At 36.3% G+C, this 20808-nt stretch overlaps 1 protein-coding gene across 2 annotated transcripts in view; it reads right to left on the minus strand.

The window, feature by feature from the left end:
- Positions 1–20808, minus strand: part of SI (sucrase-isomaltase) — a 209472-nt gene that overhangs the window by 132364 nt on the left and 56300 nt on the right. For both annotated transcript variants that reach the window (XM_075202075.1, XM_075202076.1), the window contains exons 6-16: positions 20370–20479; positions 18258–18412; positions 17318–17489; positions 15017–15116; positions 14258–14370; positions 13083–13208; positions 11902–12033; positions 10812–10928; positions 9026–9139; positions 7806–7890; positions 1705–1822 (exon numbers count right to left, since the gene is read on the minus strand). In XM_075202075.1, the coding sequence (XP_075058176.1) occupies positions 1705–1822; positions 7806–7890; positions 9026–9139; positions 10812–10928; positions 11902–12033; positions 13083–13208; positions 14258–14370; positions 15017–15116; positions 17318–17489; positions 18258–18412; positions 20370–20479 (1342 nt within the window). The remainder of the gene's footprint in view (positions 1–1704; positions 1823–7805; positions 7891–9025; positions 9140–10811; positions 10929–11901; positions 12034–13082; positions 13209–14257; positions 14371–15016; positions 15117–17317; positions 17490–18257; positions 18413–20369; positions 20480–20808) is intronic.

Here is a 20808-nt window from a genome sequence, read left to right on the forward strand (position 1 = left end):
AACCAAACTGGCTTTGTCCATTTCAATTAATATTGTACAGTATATAACGGCTGAATTTTTTTGTATTTTATACAAGTGGAGGGGAGCCTAGAGAGACAGAAACCAAACTGGCTTTCTCCATCTAAATTAATATTGTACAGTCTATAACGGCTGAATTTTTTTGTATTTTCGACAAGTGCAGGGGGGCCTATAGAGCCAGAAACCAAACTGGCTTTGTCCATTTCAATTAATATTGTACAGTCTATAACGGCTGAATTTTTTTGTATTTTCGACAAGTGCAGGGGGGCCTATAGAGCCAGAAACCAAACTGGCTTTGTCCATTTCAATTAATATTGTACAGTCTATAACGGCTGAATTTTTTTGTATTTTCGACAAGTGCAGGGGAGCCTATAGAGCCAGAAACCAAACTGGCTTTGTCCATTTCAATTAATATTGTACAGTCTATAACGGCTGAATTTTTTTGTATTTTCAACAAGTGCAGGGGGGCCTATAGAGCCAGAAACCAAACTGGCTTTGTCCATTTCAATTAATATTGTACAGTATATAACGGCTGAATTTTTTTGTATTTTATACAAGTGGAGGGGAGCCTAGAGAGACAGAAACCAAACTGGCTTTCTCCATCTAAATTAATATTGTACAGTCTATAACGGCTGAATTTTTTTGTATTTTCGACAAGTGCAGGGGGGCCTATAGAGCCAGAAACCAAACTGGCTTTGTCCATTTCAATTAATATTGTACAGTCTATAACGGCTGAATTTTTTTGTATTTTCGACAAGTGCAGGGGGGCCTATAGAGCCAGAAACCAAACTGGCTTTGTCCATTTCAATTAATATTGTACAGTCTATAACGGCTGAATTTTTTTGTATTTTCGACAAGTGCAGGGGAGCCTATAGAGCCAGAAACCAAACTGGCTTTGTCCATTTCAATTAATATTGTACAGTCTATAACGGCTGAATTTTTTTGTATTTTCAACAAGTGCAGGGGGGCCTATAGAGCCAGAAACCAAACTGGCTTTGTCCATTTCAATTAATATTGTACAGTATATAACGGCTGAATTTTTGGGTTTTTTAAACAAGTGGAGGGGGCCTATAGAGACAGAAAGCAAACTGCCTTTTTCCATTTTTTTACATATTTAACTATACGTGTAGGGTGTAATATACATCCAAAGACGATGGCTGCATTGCCAATATGCATAGATGGAGAGGAAGACAATCTGTTTTGTGTGTAGAATAAATGAAGGCCTACTAACGAAGAATTAAACTGTTTTTTGGGAGTTTTATTACCTCTACAATTAGATTACTTATCTCTAAAACAGTTGGAGCACTAAATTGGGTTATTTTAGGCCCAAAAACATTGATTTTCCAACAAAATAGCAAAACAAAACCAAACAAAACCAAAACCAAAACACGCAGTGGCGGTTTTGCAAAAACAAAACCAAAACCAAAATACGACTGTAATCAAGATCCAAAGCCGAATCCAAAACCAAAACACGGGGGTCAGTGACCATCTCTACATGCAATACATTTTCAAGGTAGGATGTTTCAGCCATTGGCACATCACTTTCTATTCTGCATAATAATCTCTGAAAACTTAATATATAAAATAATATTGTTTTTAAGCAAAGTGATGTTTCAGCATAATGTCTCATTAATCATCTATGAAAATATTTTATAAACTTGAGCAGCAAAATAAAACAGTTCTTACTCATCTGTAGAAAGACACATTGCATATCCATACAAATTATGGACATCGTAATGGTTTCCCCAAGTTTGTTTTGCATCCATGCAGAGGGTCTTGGAATACATTATCCGATCCAGTATTGCTTTAGAAAAAAGACAAAGATATGTGTCATGTACAAACCTTTAAGAACATTTGTCACGTACAAAACTTTAAGAACATTTTTTTTGGTCTAAATCCCACAAATACTCTTCTCTCAAAAGACTGAATTTTAAGTGTGTTAATTCCTTGATACATAGAGCTGCAGATTTCACTTAGGCTATTAAATGAACATCATCGTTCTCAGTGATCAATAAGCCAATCTGCAGACAAACTCTGCCATTAACCTTTACAAATATTTTGGAAACACTTTTCAGGTGACATGATAATTAGTGCTTAGTTTCTATTTTGCTTAATAGACTTACAAGTAAATATCAATTAAGGAATATAAAATGGGAATTTAGATCTTAATATAGATCAGTTTAGGAAAAGTGGCAATACATTTTTTATGCTGGATGATGTGGATGATGTGTTTTAATGCTCATTATTTAATGCAGGGAGAACACTGGCTGCTTTTGCATAAAGCACACAAATACTAGACAGTCTTATTTTTACACTATAATTTAGAATTGAGCTAGGACACACCCCATCCCAACTCTAAATCTGTCAGCATATTTTAAATCCCCCCCCCGTACAGCAACATGGTTTTGCCAAAGGTGCAAAATTGCTTCTTTATTTGCTTTGCTCTTAACTCTAAATGCGACCCTGTACGTGTGATTATACATTGTCAATACTGAAAAAATGTATTCACAGTTATATAAACAGTCTTAGCTACCTTTACTGACTGTCATTTTTATCCATAATGCAGTTGTTCACACACCTCAATATATATTTTAAAAATCACAATGACCCATGGCTAGTATGAAATCAGAGTTCACAGCCATAAACTCTGATATTTATTATTATTAGGTTGTGTAGTTAAATAAATTGTCAAGAGAAGAAGGGGAGAAAGAAAATGGGTTTGTAAAGAGGCACTAATTACTCCATTATACTAAATAATATAGGGAACTAAAGACATAAAACTTAACTTTTATTGTGATATTTAATAAAATTCTCTAAAACAGCGAAATATGGAACAGAATAAAATAGAAAAATAAGATTGTAAATATAAAAGCTGGCCACGTCTCATGTATTGTTTAGTCTTCAAACGTAAGGGACAATGATAATTCCGTACTCATTTTATAGTGATTATTAATACCCTATACAAAATATAATAGCAGTCAAAATCTTCAGCATATATATGCCTGTGAGGCAAGAAGTAGACATGTAAAGTCCGATATTAAAAGGATTAAGTGATTACTGAGTACAGAGCCGTAACTAGGGTGGTGCGGGCGGTGCCGTCGCCCAGGGCGCAAGCCTGAGGGGGCGCAGCAGCTGTCCGCTACCTGCCTCTGTGTCCTGGCTCTGTGAATGCAGGCTGCAGAGTGCCGGCGAGCCCATGCTGTTCAGGATCCACCCGTGGAAACTAATGAAGTGAGCCTCCTCTTCTAGCCTCCCCTGGGACAGTCTCTCTCCCTTAAATTGGCCCTATCTCTGTGTGTGACAGACAGCGGCATACCTCCAGTTTCACGGACTTCGGAGGGGGTGGAGCTTATCCAAAAGTGGGCGGAGCTTCACCTCTGTACATCTTCTGTCTCTGTAACACATCCCCCTGTGTGTCACAACTTCTGTCTCCTCCCCTTTCCTTCTCTGCTTGGGAGAGCCTCTGTCCCCCCTCCCCTTGTGAGTGTGTGTGTGTATTTGTAATCCTCTGCCCCCCTCCCAGTTTGTGTGTGTCTGCCAGCCTCTGGCCCCCTCCCTGTGTGTGTGTGTCTGTCAGCCTCTGCCCCCTCCATCTGTGTATGTGTGTGTGTCAGCCTCTGGCCCCTCCATCTGTGTATGTGTATGTGTCAGCCTCTGCCCCCTCCATCTGTGTATGTGTGTGTGTCAGCCTCTGGCCCCCTCCCTGTGTGTGAGTGTCAGTGTGTGCCAGCCTCTGCCCCCTCCCTCTGTGTGTGTATGTGTATGTGTCAGCCTCTGGCCCCCTCCCAGTGTGTGTGCCAGCCTCTGCCCCCTTCATATGTGTCTTTGTATGTGTGAGCCTCTGCCCCCTCCCTCTGTGTGTGTGTTCATGTGTTAACCTCTGCCCCCCTCCCCTTTGTGTGTAACAGTCTCTGCCACCCCCCATGCAAGTGAAATCGTTTGTCTCCCCTCCTTTCCCCCCCCCCTTCCCGCATGTCACAGTATGGCTGGCATTTGTGTAGAGGGGGTGACCCGACTCCTCCTGGCTTCTGAACTCTGCCCTCTATCCCCATCACGATGCTGCTAGTGGATTCAGAGGAGCCGAGAAGAGCCAGGAGCTACAGCGGCGGCTGGACTGGGAAGGTAGAAGAGGACTGTCTTCAGACAGCAGAATATAGAAGAAGAATAGCAAAGAAGAATACAGACGTATAGACGAGAAGGTAAATATGAAGCAATAAATTGTTCACAGTCACATATGCAAATTTAGACTGTTAGCTCCAATGGGGCAGGGACTGATGTAAGTGAGCTCTCTGTACAGCGCTGCGGAATTAGTGGCGCTATATAAATAAATGGTGATGATGATGATAATGATATGCAAAATCTGGAAGACAAAGTCACTTTAATAATACAATCTGTGCTTTTTCCCCACATGCTTCTGTTATATTCCCAGCACACCAAATCATTTAATATTCTACACCGTGCTAGCATCTCTCCATAGAAACACAGAATTTGACAGCAGATAAGAACCACTTGGCCCATCTAGTCTGCCCTATGGTAACCTCAAACCTTATTTGATCCTTAGTTCTTTGTAAGGATATCCCTATATATATCTCAAGCATGTTTTTTATATATTTTTAATATGCAGGAAAATATATGGCTGATATCACCATTAAATGAGTTGTACCTCTCCCAATACACCATCACCTTTCACTCTGCCAAGAGTGTTGTTTGTACATTTTGTTTGGGATTGGGAGGGTAGTATGTACAGGAAAAGGCTACACTGGCTGAAATTGCTATATTACTTTTATTTTTGTTTTAAGCCAATTTTTTGTAACTCCTAACTAGAGCGGCTTACACCTGTGTCCCAGACCAGGCCCAGGTACAACACCTAGAGAAGGAGAAACATGCTACCTGACCTGTCTCAGGGTACAGTGGACAGGCCAGTTTTTTCATTTGCACCCCATCACTGAGAGAAGGGCAGTAAGTCAAATTATTAGTTTTTGTGTGTGTGTGTGTCTTGATAAAGGGCTGTTTGGAGCCCGAAACGTTGACCAATTTTTAATGGAATAAATACTTTAATATTCTGGAAAAGTCCTGTGAGTGCCTCCTAATTATACTATTTTTTACATTCATGTTATTGGAGTTCCTGCACCCATGCTGGAGAAATATCTACAAACGTGAGTGCCTTTCCTGGTATGTGTTATATATATATATATATATATATATATATATATATATATTGCATAGTGTGTATAGGTTTAGATACAAGTTTTTTCACCATTGTTGGGGTTCTTTACAGCTTTCAAGAATATCAGCGAGACACATAGAAGGAAAAGTGCTAGCCACACCCCCACAGTAGGTTGGCCACACCCACTCAACAAAGGTCACTCCCACTAAGAAGCGGGGCGCCGGTGCCCTGTCTCGCCCAGGGCACTAAAATGTCTAGTTACGGCACTGACTGAGTATAACTAATATGGCGCAAAGGTTTCAAGTATATTACAAAGTGCTGCTAGATTCGTATATTGTAGCATTAGATATTAGACATTAGATATAGAGAGACCGCGGACACATACTCGAGATCTGTATTGTCATAATATTTCTATTCCTATGTTGCAAATCATTTATGAGATATCTAATGCTACAATATACGAATCTAGCAGCACTTTGTAATATACTTGACACCTTATTAGTTATACTCAGTTGACACTTAATCCTTTTAATATCGGACTTTACAAGTCTACTTCTTGCCCCACAGGCATATATATGCCGAAGATTTTGACTGCTATTATATTTCGTATAGGGTATTAATAATCACTATATAATGAGTACGGAATTATCATTGTCTGTTACGTTTGAAGACTAGACAATACATGAGACGTGGTCAGCTTTTATATTTACAATCTCATTTTTCTATTTTATTCTGTTCCATATTTCGCTGTTTTAGAGAATTTTATTAAATATCACAAAAAAAGTTAAGTTTTATGTCTTTAGTTCCCTATAATATTTAGTATAATGGAGTAATTAGTGCCTCTTTACAAACCCATTTTCTTTCTCCCCTTCTTCCCATGACAATACTAGAGGTTTGGTGCACCCCTTCAGGTTTAATATATTAAGGAATAATATTCTTATCCTGAATTAATCTTATATTAGAAGGGTACAATTACTCTATAACAATTGGTGCGACTACCTCCCTTTTCCCTATCCGTACTTTTACTAGTTAAATAGATTCTAAGATGCCATGGTTGTAAACCCTTATAAACATGTCTTTTGTCTATTTTAGACATCAATGAGCCAGCCTCGCTCAGTTATAAAATACATATTTGCCATTGTTCTGTGCCATATTGATACATTTGAGTTTATGTGCACAATCATATTTCTGTATATCACTCCTTTGCCCTGGGTTGTGGAAGCCGAGTCCATCTGTGCCAACAACATGAAGGGTATTTACACTGTTCACAATACAAGTTGGCACCACAAGAAGGGAGGGATTAATTGGAACCTGGTAAGACTAAAAAGGCTGATACTGGGAACACAATACAGTCACCTCAACATTAGCAACACATTTATTATTACTTTATTTATTATACATTTATTATAACACATAGCGTATTACTAAGTAATTGATTATATGTAAATATGCAAACATTGTATGCAGTAAGTTGGCTTATAATAAGGTAAAATATTAGAGACATGTTCTGCCAAGATACAGTATGGGACTTTTACAGATATATTTGTAAATGTTTGTACTAGCCCTTTTATACAAGTTGACCCTCCTAAATTTTAACCAGTACATAATGTGCACGTAACACTTCATTTACCATACACGACCTAGACCCTATCTGTGTAGAGTTGGTATGGTTTCACTGCGTTTGTAAAGGTTTGCTCCGGGTGCTCCAGTTTCCTCCCATAATCCAAAAACATACTGATAGTTTAATTGGCTTCTGATAAAAGGAACCTGTGTGTCTGTGTGTTTGGTAGGGAATTTAGATTGTAAGCTCCAATGGGGAAGGGACTTATGTGAATGATTACACATTATCTGTACAGCGCTGCATAGTATGATTGGCACTATATAAATTACTAATAATAATAATAAAGTTAATAATTACATGATGCGAAGGGTTTATTTTAGCATCAATTAATTAATTCAGACTAGGTCATTTTGATAGTTAATTAAGTGGGGAGCACTTACCAGGTAGAACAGGATCATGTTAAGGTCTGTTTAAGGCAACCTGTGTTTTAGGCTTAGTGCTCTTTTTAAAATAAATTGTCCACATTGTCATTATAGTTCATGTCACTAGTATTCAGGTATGTCTAGTATGCTACATTTCCGAACACTATTCTACAATCTCCCTACCTTCTTCTTGCTCTAAAAATTCCATTCAACCTTTACTTCTTATTAGTAAACAAGAGATAACATGTAAGATGCATAATAGCTTTAAACTAACACTGAGCAATTTGAAAAACAATAATAATTTCTGAAACAGATTTCATAAAATGATTAACAATGAAATGACAAGTTAATAAGACCGAAAAAAATAATTAGCATTTCAATTTAGTTATGCTAATTAGGATTCCGTATATGACTAAAGAAAAATCTATAGCAATCCTAGAATTAATTAAGGGTCTACAGCTATCACTTGTGAATGAAAGACAGAAAATACTTGTTTATGACATTTAATTAAGCTATTTCATACACAGGATTAATATGTGAATGAGGACTGTATCAATAAAACAAACTCTTATTGTCTTTTAATTGCAATAATTTCATTATTATTAAATGTTTCTTCTAATTTTTTACATTATCTTACCAGGTGTATATGGGGGATAGTTTAAATTGTTAACATCACAGCCATCTTTTGACCCTCTCACAAAGTTGGAGACTTCATTCATATCCTGTTTAAAAATATATAAAAAAATATTGACTTTAAAGACAACAAAGGTACTTCCGTGTCAGTAGTAAGCAAGGACAATTTCTCTATGCAAGTATGAAAATATAGGGCTAGAAAGTCAAGTTTCCAAATTATCTGCATATTTGCAGTTCTGGTTAGACTTTGGTTGAAGTCCCAGCACTAAGTCTGTGGAGATCATATAGTTTTCGGTACAGCAGCACAGTGCGCGTCTCCTGTACTACTCGTTATGGTGCAAAGCAATAACCTATGTTTATGCCTTCAATGTGGATAAATTTGTCTATTTGCCCAATAGTTTTGCTTGCCCATAGTCTTTTTCTGCAGTACACTAGACACAATGAAAAATGGTGCAAAGTCACATTTATGCTTTTTTTTGTTTGTTAAAGAACTGTTTAACAGTTCTTTAACAAAAGTATGTGATGTTAAATGTGATGTAAAATACTTATGTGTCAAAAAGACAAAAGTGTTATAGGAGTGATACCTTTATTGGCTAACCAAAAGAAATGATTATATTTAGTAGCTTTCAGAGCACAGACGCCCCTTCATTACTATTAGTGGAACAACAGGGCCGTGATTTAAAGTGTCATGTTTGTGGTGTTTGTAATGCAATCAATCTCCCATTTTACATTTTTAAAGGCAATTTACAGTTGACAACAGTGATTTATTATGTTAAACAGTTACTTCTAGCATGGAAACCATCTACACAACCCCTGAAAAGAAACAAGCACCATAACAGTGTAATAAAATGTTAACTTGGGGGAAGATAGTCAATGAATTTCAATCTGCTCTCTTAACAAGTAACTTGTTCTTCTTTTATTACATTTATCCAAACATATCTAGTGCAGAACACTTTTTATTTTGATTTCTGTCCCAGATGTTCAATTCAGTCATGGCTGTAATAGATCAAACTGCATCCCTGGTAAATATGATCAAGACTTATGCAACTGCCATACACAGGCCAGTTCTGTCAGTAGTCTCCATATGGGATTGTACATAAATAAACAAGTATATTGTCACACAAAGGACTATAATGCTACAAGCACTGAATGTAACTTCGTGTTTTGCAGTAAATCTAATTATTGTAACTATCAAATTAAATACACATTTAATATTTTACTCACAATCCATATGCCGTCATACTTCACTTCCTGATAAAATCTCAGGCATTCGTCAATCCACCACTGTGTACAGACATCATTAGTATAATCAGGAAATACTGTAATTCCAGGCCAGACCTATACAATAGAAAATTAAATATTATTTGATGCTCTCAATAATGTATCTTCATCCTCATTTCCTACTCTCTTTTTTTCCTCCTTTCTAACATCATGCCCCATATTTATTTTTTCAATTTCCATACTTCCTGTTAAGATGTGTGCACATTATAAATGTGTAAATTGCATATCTAGGTTTGGGAAATATAACATTAATGCAGATTATCATAGTAACTAATAATAACAATGATGATAATAATAATAACAAATAATAATAATAATAATAATAATAATAATAATACCTGTCCAAGTAATTCAGAAGAGCAATTTTTAATTTTACAGAAAGATGTTTTACATATTTAAGATGTGTCTAAATAAATACATGGAGCATAATTTTGGGCAGCACGGTGGCTAAGTGGTTAGCACTTCTGCCTTACAGCACTGGGTCATGAGTTCAATTCCCGACCATGGCCTTGTCTGTGAGGAGTTTGTATGTTCTCCCCGTGTTTGCGTGGGTTTCCTCCAAGTTATCCGGTTTCCTCCCACACACCAAAAACAAACTGGTAGGTTAATTGGCTGCTAACAAATTGACCTTAGTCTCTGTGTGTGTGTGTGTGTGTTAGGGAATTTAGACTGTAAGCCCCAATGGGACAGGGACTGATGTAGTGAGTTCTCTGTATAGCGCTGCGGAAATGGTGGCGCTATATAAATAAATGGTGATGATGATGATGATAATAAGGGAGGACAATTGAAATATGTATATATTTCACAGTGGCAAAACTACCTTGGAAGAAGGGGGTGCTGCCGTTACAGGGCCTTGAGACGAGGGAGCCCGGGCCCCCCATCCGACACCACCTCAGTGCTCTAAAAAGAGTGGATGCCGCATCTGAGCCAAGATAACTAATCCCTGGGCATTAATCTACCATTACAGAGTAGAGTTGAGAATGGTAATGGGCATTGCCATGATAGGGATGAATATATTCTTATTAATAGTCTGCTTAATATAAGATATATGCCTAGACCAGAACATCAGTTGCTAAGTTATAAATTTAATGTGAAGTACATCCTATCACTTTCTGCCAGAGGTCACCAGCTTTGCAAGATTATATGCGGGTGGGTGGGAGTACAGCTTGCTAGCAGTAGGCAGGGCCACCATGAAAGGGGTAAAAGTGATGCAGCTGTAGAAGGCTGGGTCATTTAGACAGTAAGCAGCACTAGGGAATTTACGATTTATAAGTTTTGTATTGTAAATGGCTGCCATTTTGTTAGTGATTAAAGTGTACTGCTCTATATAAACTTTACTTCATGGAAATGTCTGCAAAAAAGTGGACATATGTTTCAATCACCATTTTCATCTCCTGTGCATCCCATTGGACACATTATATAGAGAGATTAGGTTTGAAGGTGCATAGATAAAGTATAAAAAAAACAGAACATTGGCAGCACTAGACTTCACCATTACTGTATCTATAATAAATAGACACAAGCATACAAAAACAGGTAGATAAAATCACAAAGAGGAAGAAACGACTGTTGCAATGTGGCTTTACATTTTCTTACTTCATAAACAACTCTCACTGCTTTAAATGTGGTTAATATTGCTACATGAATTATATGACTCAAGTCATATGTCCTTTAAATTGCTTTATGTGTGTTTAGACATTGTTTATATTATAGTAATAAAATACTGTACCTCTCCAATAAGGGGGGTTTCCCCATCTGATTGATTTACCCACACACCTAGATTTTGTCCTCTTTCATATGCCTCATAAGGGCCATTTATTAGTGGAGTATTGGCAATAGCTGGATCCTGAAAGAATAGAATAAATGTTAAGTAGTATATAATGTATAAAGTCAATGGTGTCTCCTCTCATGTTCTGAAGGGCAAGCTAGCTCAAACAACATGATTGAGCTAACTTGCCAATCAGAAACAGGTAAAAATAAACTTTTCTTGCTGGTTTTGACTAAACCGCCAACAGGTTAACTGTTTTCAATCGTCAGCCATTTAACATCCCAGCCTCAAACCACCGTATAGTAAATGTGACTGCACTAAACCACCGACTATGTGCGGCAGTTTAAAACTGCCACCAAACACAATTTTTAGTAATTCTACCCCTTAGACTTCAGCATAGCATGGAAGAATACATACTCGAAATCCAAATCCAAGGAAGTTTCCAGCACTGTTGCTTAATACAAGTGCATACAAAGCGAAAATAGCAGTTATTTTGTATCTATATTTGCAATTGCAGCAAGTCATTTAAACAAACATAAGCACAGGCACATAGCCTTGCAAACATAAAAACGGTAATATACCAAACATATGCCCAGGTAGGTAGGTACCAATATAAACATAAGCACAAGCACATAGCAGTGTAAACCTCAGCTTAAAAGGTTTGTAAAATAAAGCAGTAAACTATAATTTACAATAGAAAAAAGTCAGGTATCATTATATTAATGCAGGAGACACAGAGACCCTCTGGGAGCCAATTATTGGTGCATCATAAATAGATCTTAAAAAGTCAGCAAATTAAAGAGGGCCACAAGGGTTTGTGTGCCAGAAAGTTAACCAACACACCTAATTGCAAAATGTCTGTTATACTAAAGGACACCAAAAATAATACCTATCATATAATAAACAATGTGTCACTCAGTCTTGTATTACACTACATGGAAGACTAGGGTGAATCTATCACAATTTAGTCATGCAATATTCTGAATAAGAGCAATGTTAACTCATGTGCAGCACTTAAATATCAGAGCAAGTTGTACTACTTTAAACTTACCAAAATGATAATATATTTTTGACCATTGGCATGTAGATCATCAGCAAACTGAGGAAGATCAGCAAACTTTATTTTGTCGTAGGTGAAATCTTTTCTATTTTCCATGTAGTCAATATCAGTAAATTGTACGTCCTAAAAATAATAAAAATATTGCGTATTACAAATTTTCTAATGTTTCACCTCCCTTGTATGCAATTACAGTACATCCATCAAGGGATTATATGGTACGAATGTAAGTATAGACAACCGCCTTTTAAACTCCATTTTTTTTATATCTTCATATTCCTGACTTATACTTTGCACTCATATGTTTACTATTGTTTTAGATGGTTAAAAATATAATGGAACATTGTACTGTATAAATATGGGGTCACAATTATAATATTTTGTATATTTTATACATTTTGAACTTATATGATCATTTTGATATCTGAGCATATGTTCTCTTCAGAGGATGCAAGAGTCTTCATGTATGGGGTTACTGAGTTGTAATGATTTTAACAAACATAAACAAAGTGAAAATAAAATTAATTTACTAATCATTGAACTGTTATAAAATAAAATACAAAGAGAGCATTTTTGAAAACAGGTGCACAAATAACTGTATTAAGACAGTGCGGAAAATCAAAATAATATCACATCCTATGTATAATTTTTAACAAAATAAAAGGTTTTCTATTGGCTACTATGTGTTACAGTACCTTTTATGGCCATGTATCCATGCAAAAGTAGTCATACATACCCTAGTGAATGTGATATGTAGTTCTTGATAAGCAAATAATACTCATGTGCTTTGTGTATGTATCTATGTATGCTGGCCTGGGTTTATTGAGTGGCCTGGGCTTAGAGTTTCATAACTGCATTGTGGAAAGTTGCCCCTTGTCTCATCATTTTTTTTTTGCTAAGTTCCTGTAATTCAACATTTATTTTTTTTACAAGTCCTACTGTACTAAAAATACTTAAAATCCATTATCAATTTAATTAATGGTACAATAGATGTATCTATGACATCCAGATTAAACATGATGGATGTCTGTTCCATTGAGCCTTGCAACATGAAGGGGAGATGGTGCAGAGCATCAACGGGCCCATGGGCTAAACAGCGGAAATCTGTGTATATGTGTGCATGTGTGTGTATGAGTATGTGTGTACTTATGCCTAGGTGTATGTGTTCTACTTACATATGGTATGTCAATGGCTCTGTTTCTTTCAACCACTTCTTTCACCTCATCAAGAGATTGGTATCCCCACCGGCTTATATGAAATCCAAGAGTCCAGTATGCCGGCATGTATGGCTTTCCAATAAACTAGAACCAAAAGACAAATGTAGATTTACATCAGTTCATATGCATGACATCTCAAATAACTTGTCAAAATGTATTACAAGAGTAGCATATTGATTTATAGAATAGAGAACCATATAATCTAGACTGTGAGCGTAACATTTTTGTATAGGAGGCATTAGGACATTGTAGTTGACACATGATCATTTTCATGTCTTTGAAAAATAAGACAAGACTTCCATTGCAAGGAAGATGTAAGCATGTGTTGGGAAAAATCCCAACACATTAATTCAAATAATATGTGGTAATGGAACGTTTTGAAGGATGATTGGTCACTGCATTAAACATACTTTGTTATTTTAAAATTTGACAAGACCATATATGTGCCAGTCACAATTCCTGTATATGTCTTTGCAAAATCTAGTTTAACAAGTCGAAACTGTTGTTTAAAGCTGCACTGCCTTATAGGAAAAGATGGTTGTACAGATCCAACTGTGTCTCCCCCATTCTCCAAGTTGAAGCCCAGAGAAACCTGGCTGCATGTAGTAACTATCAAGTTATATTGATAACTACTGCTAGGGAGAGAAGGTTCAGAACTGCCACCGTTTTCTAGGTGGAAGAACAGCTTTAAACACTAATTTTATCCCCTGCTCGTATGTTATTATTCTGTTGAGTGTTACAATAGTCTCTTCAAAGATTATAGCATTTTTACAGTGATTTTCTTCTGAAATCGCCATCCTGAGATGGAGACAACAGAAGATGGGTTGCAGTGTGGGGAAGCTTATCTCTGGGGAAGCCCGGCTAATCACAGTATATATAGTGAAACTGTTTTTGCCGGCCATAAGGCTTTTTTCACCCTATGAGAAATATGCTCCTTAGAATTACAGTTAGCAAAAGTTTCCCCATCATTAACATAAGTGCCCACAGAAGAACCTGGAAATTGATGTGTTGTTTCTCACTGCTTATAATGTGAGTATTTTACATATCCAGCAATAGTATTCTCCTCTAGTAATCACTTGGGAAAAGATCCCTTGAAGCTAAAATCTTTTGGATCTCCTAAAGCAACAATATACCTCTAGGTATTCCATAACCACTTCTTCTGGAGTGTTGCCAACAAAAACATAAAAGTCCAGGATTCCTCCAATTGTTCGATATGTAATTGCTGGAGCCGGCTGAATGATCACTTCTGTAGAAAGAAATTGTACACCCAAGTTATTTATTGATAACTAAATGAGAAGCATTAAGATGTTTCAATCCTAATAACACAAAATCAACCTTCTGAGATTGTATGCCTATTTTACACAATAATTAAAAAATTACCTATGAACCTATTTCTCATGCATCAGGATTAGAGTCTTGGGGAATATTTTAAAGATTTCTCAAGTGTTTCGAATGTCATGAATCATAAGATTTTTTATATTGAATTTCTTTACCATCACTTTTCAAAGATCTATCAACCAGTTGTAGGCTGGAACAAGAGGAATTTATAAGACTAATACATTGGCTTGGGGAGAATAGTGTAGGAAATAAGTTATTTATTGGAAAACATTGAGAATTAGGTAAAATATTTAAATTATAACAATTTTAAGTTTGCCTCGCTGCAGTGCAACATAGTTCTGCCAAGGTGCAAAATTGTACCTTTTAGTACTCCTTACGCTAAACGGGGCCCTATATTTGTATACTATTATTATTATTATTTTACATGCATTTAATGAACAGTAGTTTAATGAATTATATGCAATTTGGCATATGTTGTATCAAAAAATATTGGACAAACACAGCAGACCACAGATAACAGACACTAAACTATTGATATTATTTCTAATACTTGCCCATTGCATTGCTGTTCATTAGAAATACACCAAATGATGATCCCTTTTCATCTTCCAAACACAAGAAAAATGTCTGTGCACCATATAAGTTACTTCCATCCTGTGGAATAAATAACATTAGTAGTGTCATACAGTTTTTAATTACATACAACAATTTAATTCTCTGCTGCATCAGTTACACTATTCTGCCTTTTAGAATAAGATGTAGCAAATGTGGCAATTCCATGGCAATGCCAGAAAAATGCAGCATAGATCATGTTCAGCTAGTGAGGTGAATCTGGTAGTGATAACACTATAGTGGGCAAATAGTTTACAAATTTGAAGGCAGGGGCAAAGACAGGAAGTAGTTGAGGGAGAGGCACATCTTTAATGCAGACAGAAGTGTCATATGCTGACATAATGTACTCTTTCAAAACTATTCCACAGAATATTCGCCTTATTCTGCACTAGTCATCAAAAAAAAATGCATGTTTCAGCCGTGGAACTTGGTATACTGATGGTATTGGCATTTTCAGGGGTTACCTATGCTTTTTGTCCCCCTGATTTTGCAGATATCAGCCTAGGCTGGCAGTGCTAGAGTATAATTGGCCTCTTTTAGGGGGTGCTCGTTTTTACCCACAATTTATTTAATTTACAGTTGGGGCATGGTCTGTGCTGAGGATCATCATTGTCTGAATGGATCTTGCACCAGGGGGCCTAAAAGGCATATTTGTGCCTGCTCCCTCCTCTTCATAGTACATAAAGTACGTGTAACACCCTTCCAGTACTCGGGTTACTCAAGCCACCCCATCTGCCTCTCTGTGCATAAAGAGGTGCAACGGACAGATAAGTCTAAGTCTGTATACAGACTAAGACATACACCACCTTACAGATAAGTGCATAGTGTGCGGCAGAGTTAAACTTACATCCAACTCTTCATGAGACCCACAGTGCCAAGTGGCATTCCAAAACATTTATAAAGTGGAGCTTAACAATTGCATTGCACTTCTGCAAAACAGCCTACTCTACAACACAATTCAGCTTCTGCTAAATTTTGCAGTAACTTCCTAGAGGTAAATTTATCGAGCTGCGAGTATCCGATGGGTTTGAATGCACAAAACATATGATAACTAGAATCTGATTGGTTGCTATAAACAACATCTCCACTTTTAAAACCCGCCGGAAACTCGAAACTTGATCAATTTACCCCCTAATCTTTACTGCACAATATAAATTTAGTCTTATCACTCTCTTTCTATGACAGGTTCATTGGAACTACATAATGTCGTGTATAAAAGAGCTGTTGCTAAATGCTCCAATCGTGTATTTCCAGCTCTGCATGGAGGTAAAACAGGCTTCAGTTAAAGTGACTGAGTGAGGGAAGGATTCATTTAATACTTATACATAGAAAAGTCCTCATTTTGTTTCTTTGAAAACCTGTAAACTGGAATGACAATTGCTCCAAAATTCATGGATTACCAAAAATAGTTGGAATAGTGTTCAGAATGCAAATAAAAGCAAGTATTGGTCTATTAATCAAGACCCTGCCATATGGAGGAAGTTTTCATGATCATTTACTTCAGATACTGTACAATCTATGCAGCTGTCAATGTATTTTTAAATTGCTGTTAAAACTGAATGTTATTAGTAGCTCTTTGATGTAAGGCTACTCATGTTTTAGATTAAGTGATAATTTAGAACTTGTGTGAAATAAAAAAAAACTGTCACAAAGACCAACTGCATAGTTAAAATATATTAATGTAACATCATATTTTCTTTGTGTTGAACATGTTTTATTGTCCATATTAAGTTTGGGGACTACTGGGTGATCCTCTAATAACTATACTGAGGGTTTTAGTAAATAAAGGAAAGTTCTGGAGCCTTTTCATGTGACATAAAAAAGCAATGCTTTCTTTATTTGTATTATTTAATAAGGCTCTAACATGGAAAGCCAAACTTTCGTTTCACAACTGAAATGTTGTGTAATCCTAAATTACCTAACCCTCTGCATGATACACTTTATTTAATTAGGCTTACAGAATTATTGCTCTAAACTTTAGTGTATTAATTACGATATGCACAAATTAGAAATATATAATTCATCCTATAATACTTTAACAAGCTTTAAGGTACAGTAAGCCCTGCTTAGACTTGTTTATAATTACTTATTGAAAGCAGCACATTTGTAGACTCATTCAGGTACATTGCTTTGCTTATAATTACTAACTGCAAGCTACTTACATGTAAACCTGATATACTGTAAACACAGTGTGTAATGAGCTTCTAATCATTAAATAAGGGATTATAATAATAAGTACTTACTCCATTGGGAAACGCATCTCTGGTAAATATAGACCACTTTCTCCAGTTTATATCATGCTTATACTGCCGGTGAACTTGTTCCCCCAAACCATATATATTTCCAGTAGGTAGTTTAATGGACAGCTGTAAGTACTGGTCAGCATACCGAAGTGGTCCTATGGTAGTGTCAAACCTGGTGAAGCACAAAATATATAAAATGTTATGTTATTTGTATTCAAAAATGTAGGCTGATACAAAGTTCAAAACTAAAAGACTTCACCGTTTATCTAAGGAACTGGTTAATATAAAATATAGATTGTTAAAATAAAATGTGGTCTGTTGTAAAATAAATGAATAAACACGTAAAAGGCTAAAACTACGTTAATTCAAAAGATAATATGATGTAGAAGTGAACACAGTTAAAACATTAACATTATATGCAGAGTTTATTCTAGATAATGGTAGCAAAATATTTCATTACAGACAGTAATGGAGCAGCACCAAGGCTGAGATACTATATATTTACTATTAATGTTGCATATTTATGTATATATGGCATTTCTATTTTTACATATCAGGACATAATAACAATCATCTGGGGGTATATTTACTAAACTACGGGTTTGACAAAGTGGAGATGTTGCCTATAGCAACCAATCAGATTCTAGCTATCATTTTGTAGAATGTACTAAATAAATGACAGCTAGAATCTGATTGGTTGCTATAGGCAACATCTCCACTTTTTCAAACCCGCAGTTTAGTAAATATACCCCCTAGTCCTCCTCAAGTCCTTTTTCACATATTACCTCTTCATGATGGCTTATATTTTGTTTAATAAATAATGATAAAGTAAAATCTGTTACGTGTTATTTGTCTGATGAGATTAGATTTAACAAATTTTATGAGTGTTAATGTACATTTTTTTATAATTCTAAAAAGGAGGTAAATATATATTGCTTACAGGACTCTGACATCTGGAGTTTTCCTCACAACCTTAATGCCAAAAGGCTTCTCTACCAATTCAACATTATAATTTGGGTTTAGTTCTGCTGTTCCAGTAAAACTTTTTACATGCTCATGCGGGACTTCAAATCTTTTTTCTTTGGGGTCTGTGATCTATAAATAAAAAAATGCATTTAATATTAATAAGGAAATTGAAAGAAAATACATTTCTTTTTTTGAAATAATAATTTATGTTGAGTCACAGTCCTAATTTAAACACAAACATGTTTCAAAGCTAATCTCTAATCCCAAAAGCAGTTTCAAACCAGAACAATGCAGAGGATGGAAGGGACAGGGGTATGTTGTACTGCAGGGGTATTAAATCTTTTTGTATGATTGGCCACAGACCTCTATTGGGACAGAGCCAGCTCCAAAACTACAGTAGTATGAGTGTGGATTATGCAAATTCAGGCATGGTTTATGCATTTGCAAGTGTATTCTTACACTCAAATATTATGTGAATTCACTGGGGTTCACTAGCTGACACTAGATAGGGAAAGGGAATTCACAGATCAAGAGTTCATGGGTCACAGTAAGAAGGCCACCTTCATGTCTAAATCCCCTCCTTATCCAGTCAAAAGGGAATTCTTTGTACAGTAAAGGCTGCATCTGGAAAGGTATTACTAACAGATATCTCAAGCTTTGCTCACACCCTCATTGCACATTGGTTGGTACTCAGTCACCCACCCTAGACCAACACAACATGATATAGGCAACTTGCAAGAATCCCACTTTCAAGAGAAATATATCACACCAGGTGGACCTAACTAATCCTAGATGGTCAGCTATTCTCGAACATTATAAGGTTAGATATCTACCTATGATCCAACAGCCATGATAGGATTGGTGCACCCAGACATATGAATCATAGATCATAAAGACAGGCCAAAGGAAAATAAATGTGTATCGGGGCACTCCGAGGACCATACATTAAAATATATTCAAAACTTTATTGATATACACTAAAAACATATTCAATATCAGTGTGTTCACACATGGAGATTGAGACAATTAGCGAAATTTAAAACATGTAGTAGTAGTGAAAAATCAAAAGCATAACTGTTAAAACTAGCAGATACAATCTGCTATGACGCACCACCGGCACCCCTAATTACTTGAATACACTGTAATCAATATGGGATAGAACCATAGAAAGTAGGACTAGGAGTCACTGCTTTTAATATATTGGTAGCAGGACCCTTATTCCATCCTCCAATGTGCCAAAGTGAGATTAGGATAATCTCTTTATAATAGCATTATCATCAGATTCTGACTCTACAAAGGCACAACACTATGTGTTATTTTGTCAAGTATAACCATGCTGCTGCAAACAGCAATGATCAGTATGAGGAACCCTATTACAGGCAAAAATGCCCACAACTCTGGTAAGTATACAGGGCATTCTCCGTGTGCCTTCCTTAACCTCCCTCTTTAATACTGACATTACTCGTGCTCAACAGGTTATCGGGGGTTAGTAATTTTTATGATTGACATACACTGAAATTTCTAGTGTATATCAATAAAGTTTTGAATATATTTTAACGTATGGTCCTCAGATTGCACCGATACACATTTCTTTTCCTTTGCCATGTCTTTATGATTTAAGCACCCCACTCTGTCCACGAAACTATGTCCGCTCCCTTACTCTTCCGCCTTAGCTTCATCTCAGTCGCCTGCCCCAAATCACTATGGAATAGAGCAACCCATCCTCCTCAAAGCCAGCTCTACCTAATCTGAGCAGGTAACCAACTGTCCAATGAACAGCCAACAGAAGGAGGGGCAGCACCAGGTGTGTCCTAGAAATTTATTTTTGGGCAACCTTAAGAGTAGTTATTATTATTGTTATTATTATTAATCTTTATTTAAAGTGATGGCTAGAATTGTCTGTTCTACAGTGACAAAATCTGTGGCGTCTGTATAGAAGCTCTTCTCAGACAAAATTTGGGCACCCCTGTTGTAAACCAACAAAGTAGATATCTATGCAATTTCATAGTACATAAATATAAAAAGGGATGATTTAGTACTACACACAGCATAATTCATTTTCAAATTTTGTGAAAGAAAAACAAACCTTGAATCTAAACCGATTTTTAGACTGTATTTCCGTAGAAAGGTATAGCTCCTGTATTTCTTTCTCATACACATTTGGAGCAGGCAGTCTTTTCAGATGAGCATCAAATCCTGCATATAAGTAACATATATTCTTTAAGGCAATGAGAATGGTTTGTGCACTGCTCAAGCAAATACGTCACCTCAGTAATCACTGCATAATTTCCACAGTTTTGTTATCAAATTCACTGACACCCAAACTATAGAAATGCTATCTTTGTTGTTATCTTTTAAAGCAATAGTGTAATTTGCAGTGCCATCATGATCTGGATCACTGCCACGAATAGAAAAACAAACTGAACATACCTTGATAATATTATAGAAAAACATAGGTGAGATTACTCACTAAAATATATCTTGTGCCCTTAATGGTTTGTAGTATTTCAAGATACCAGCTTTTA

The sequence above is a fragment of the Mixophyes fleayi genome, chromosome 3, assembly GCF_038048845.1.
Source record: "Mixophyes fleayi isolate aMixFle1 chromosome 3, aMixFle1.hap1, whole genome shotgun sequence".
Classification (NCBI taxonomy): domain Eukaryota; kingdom Metazoa; phylum Chordata; class Amphibia; order Anura; family Limnodynastidae; genus Mixophyes; species Mixophyes fleayi.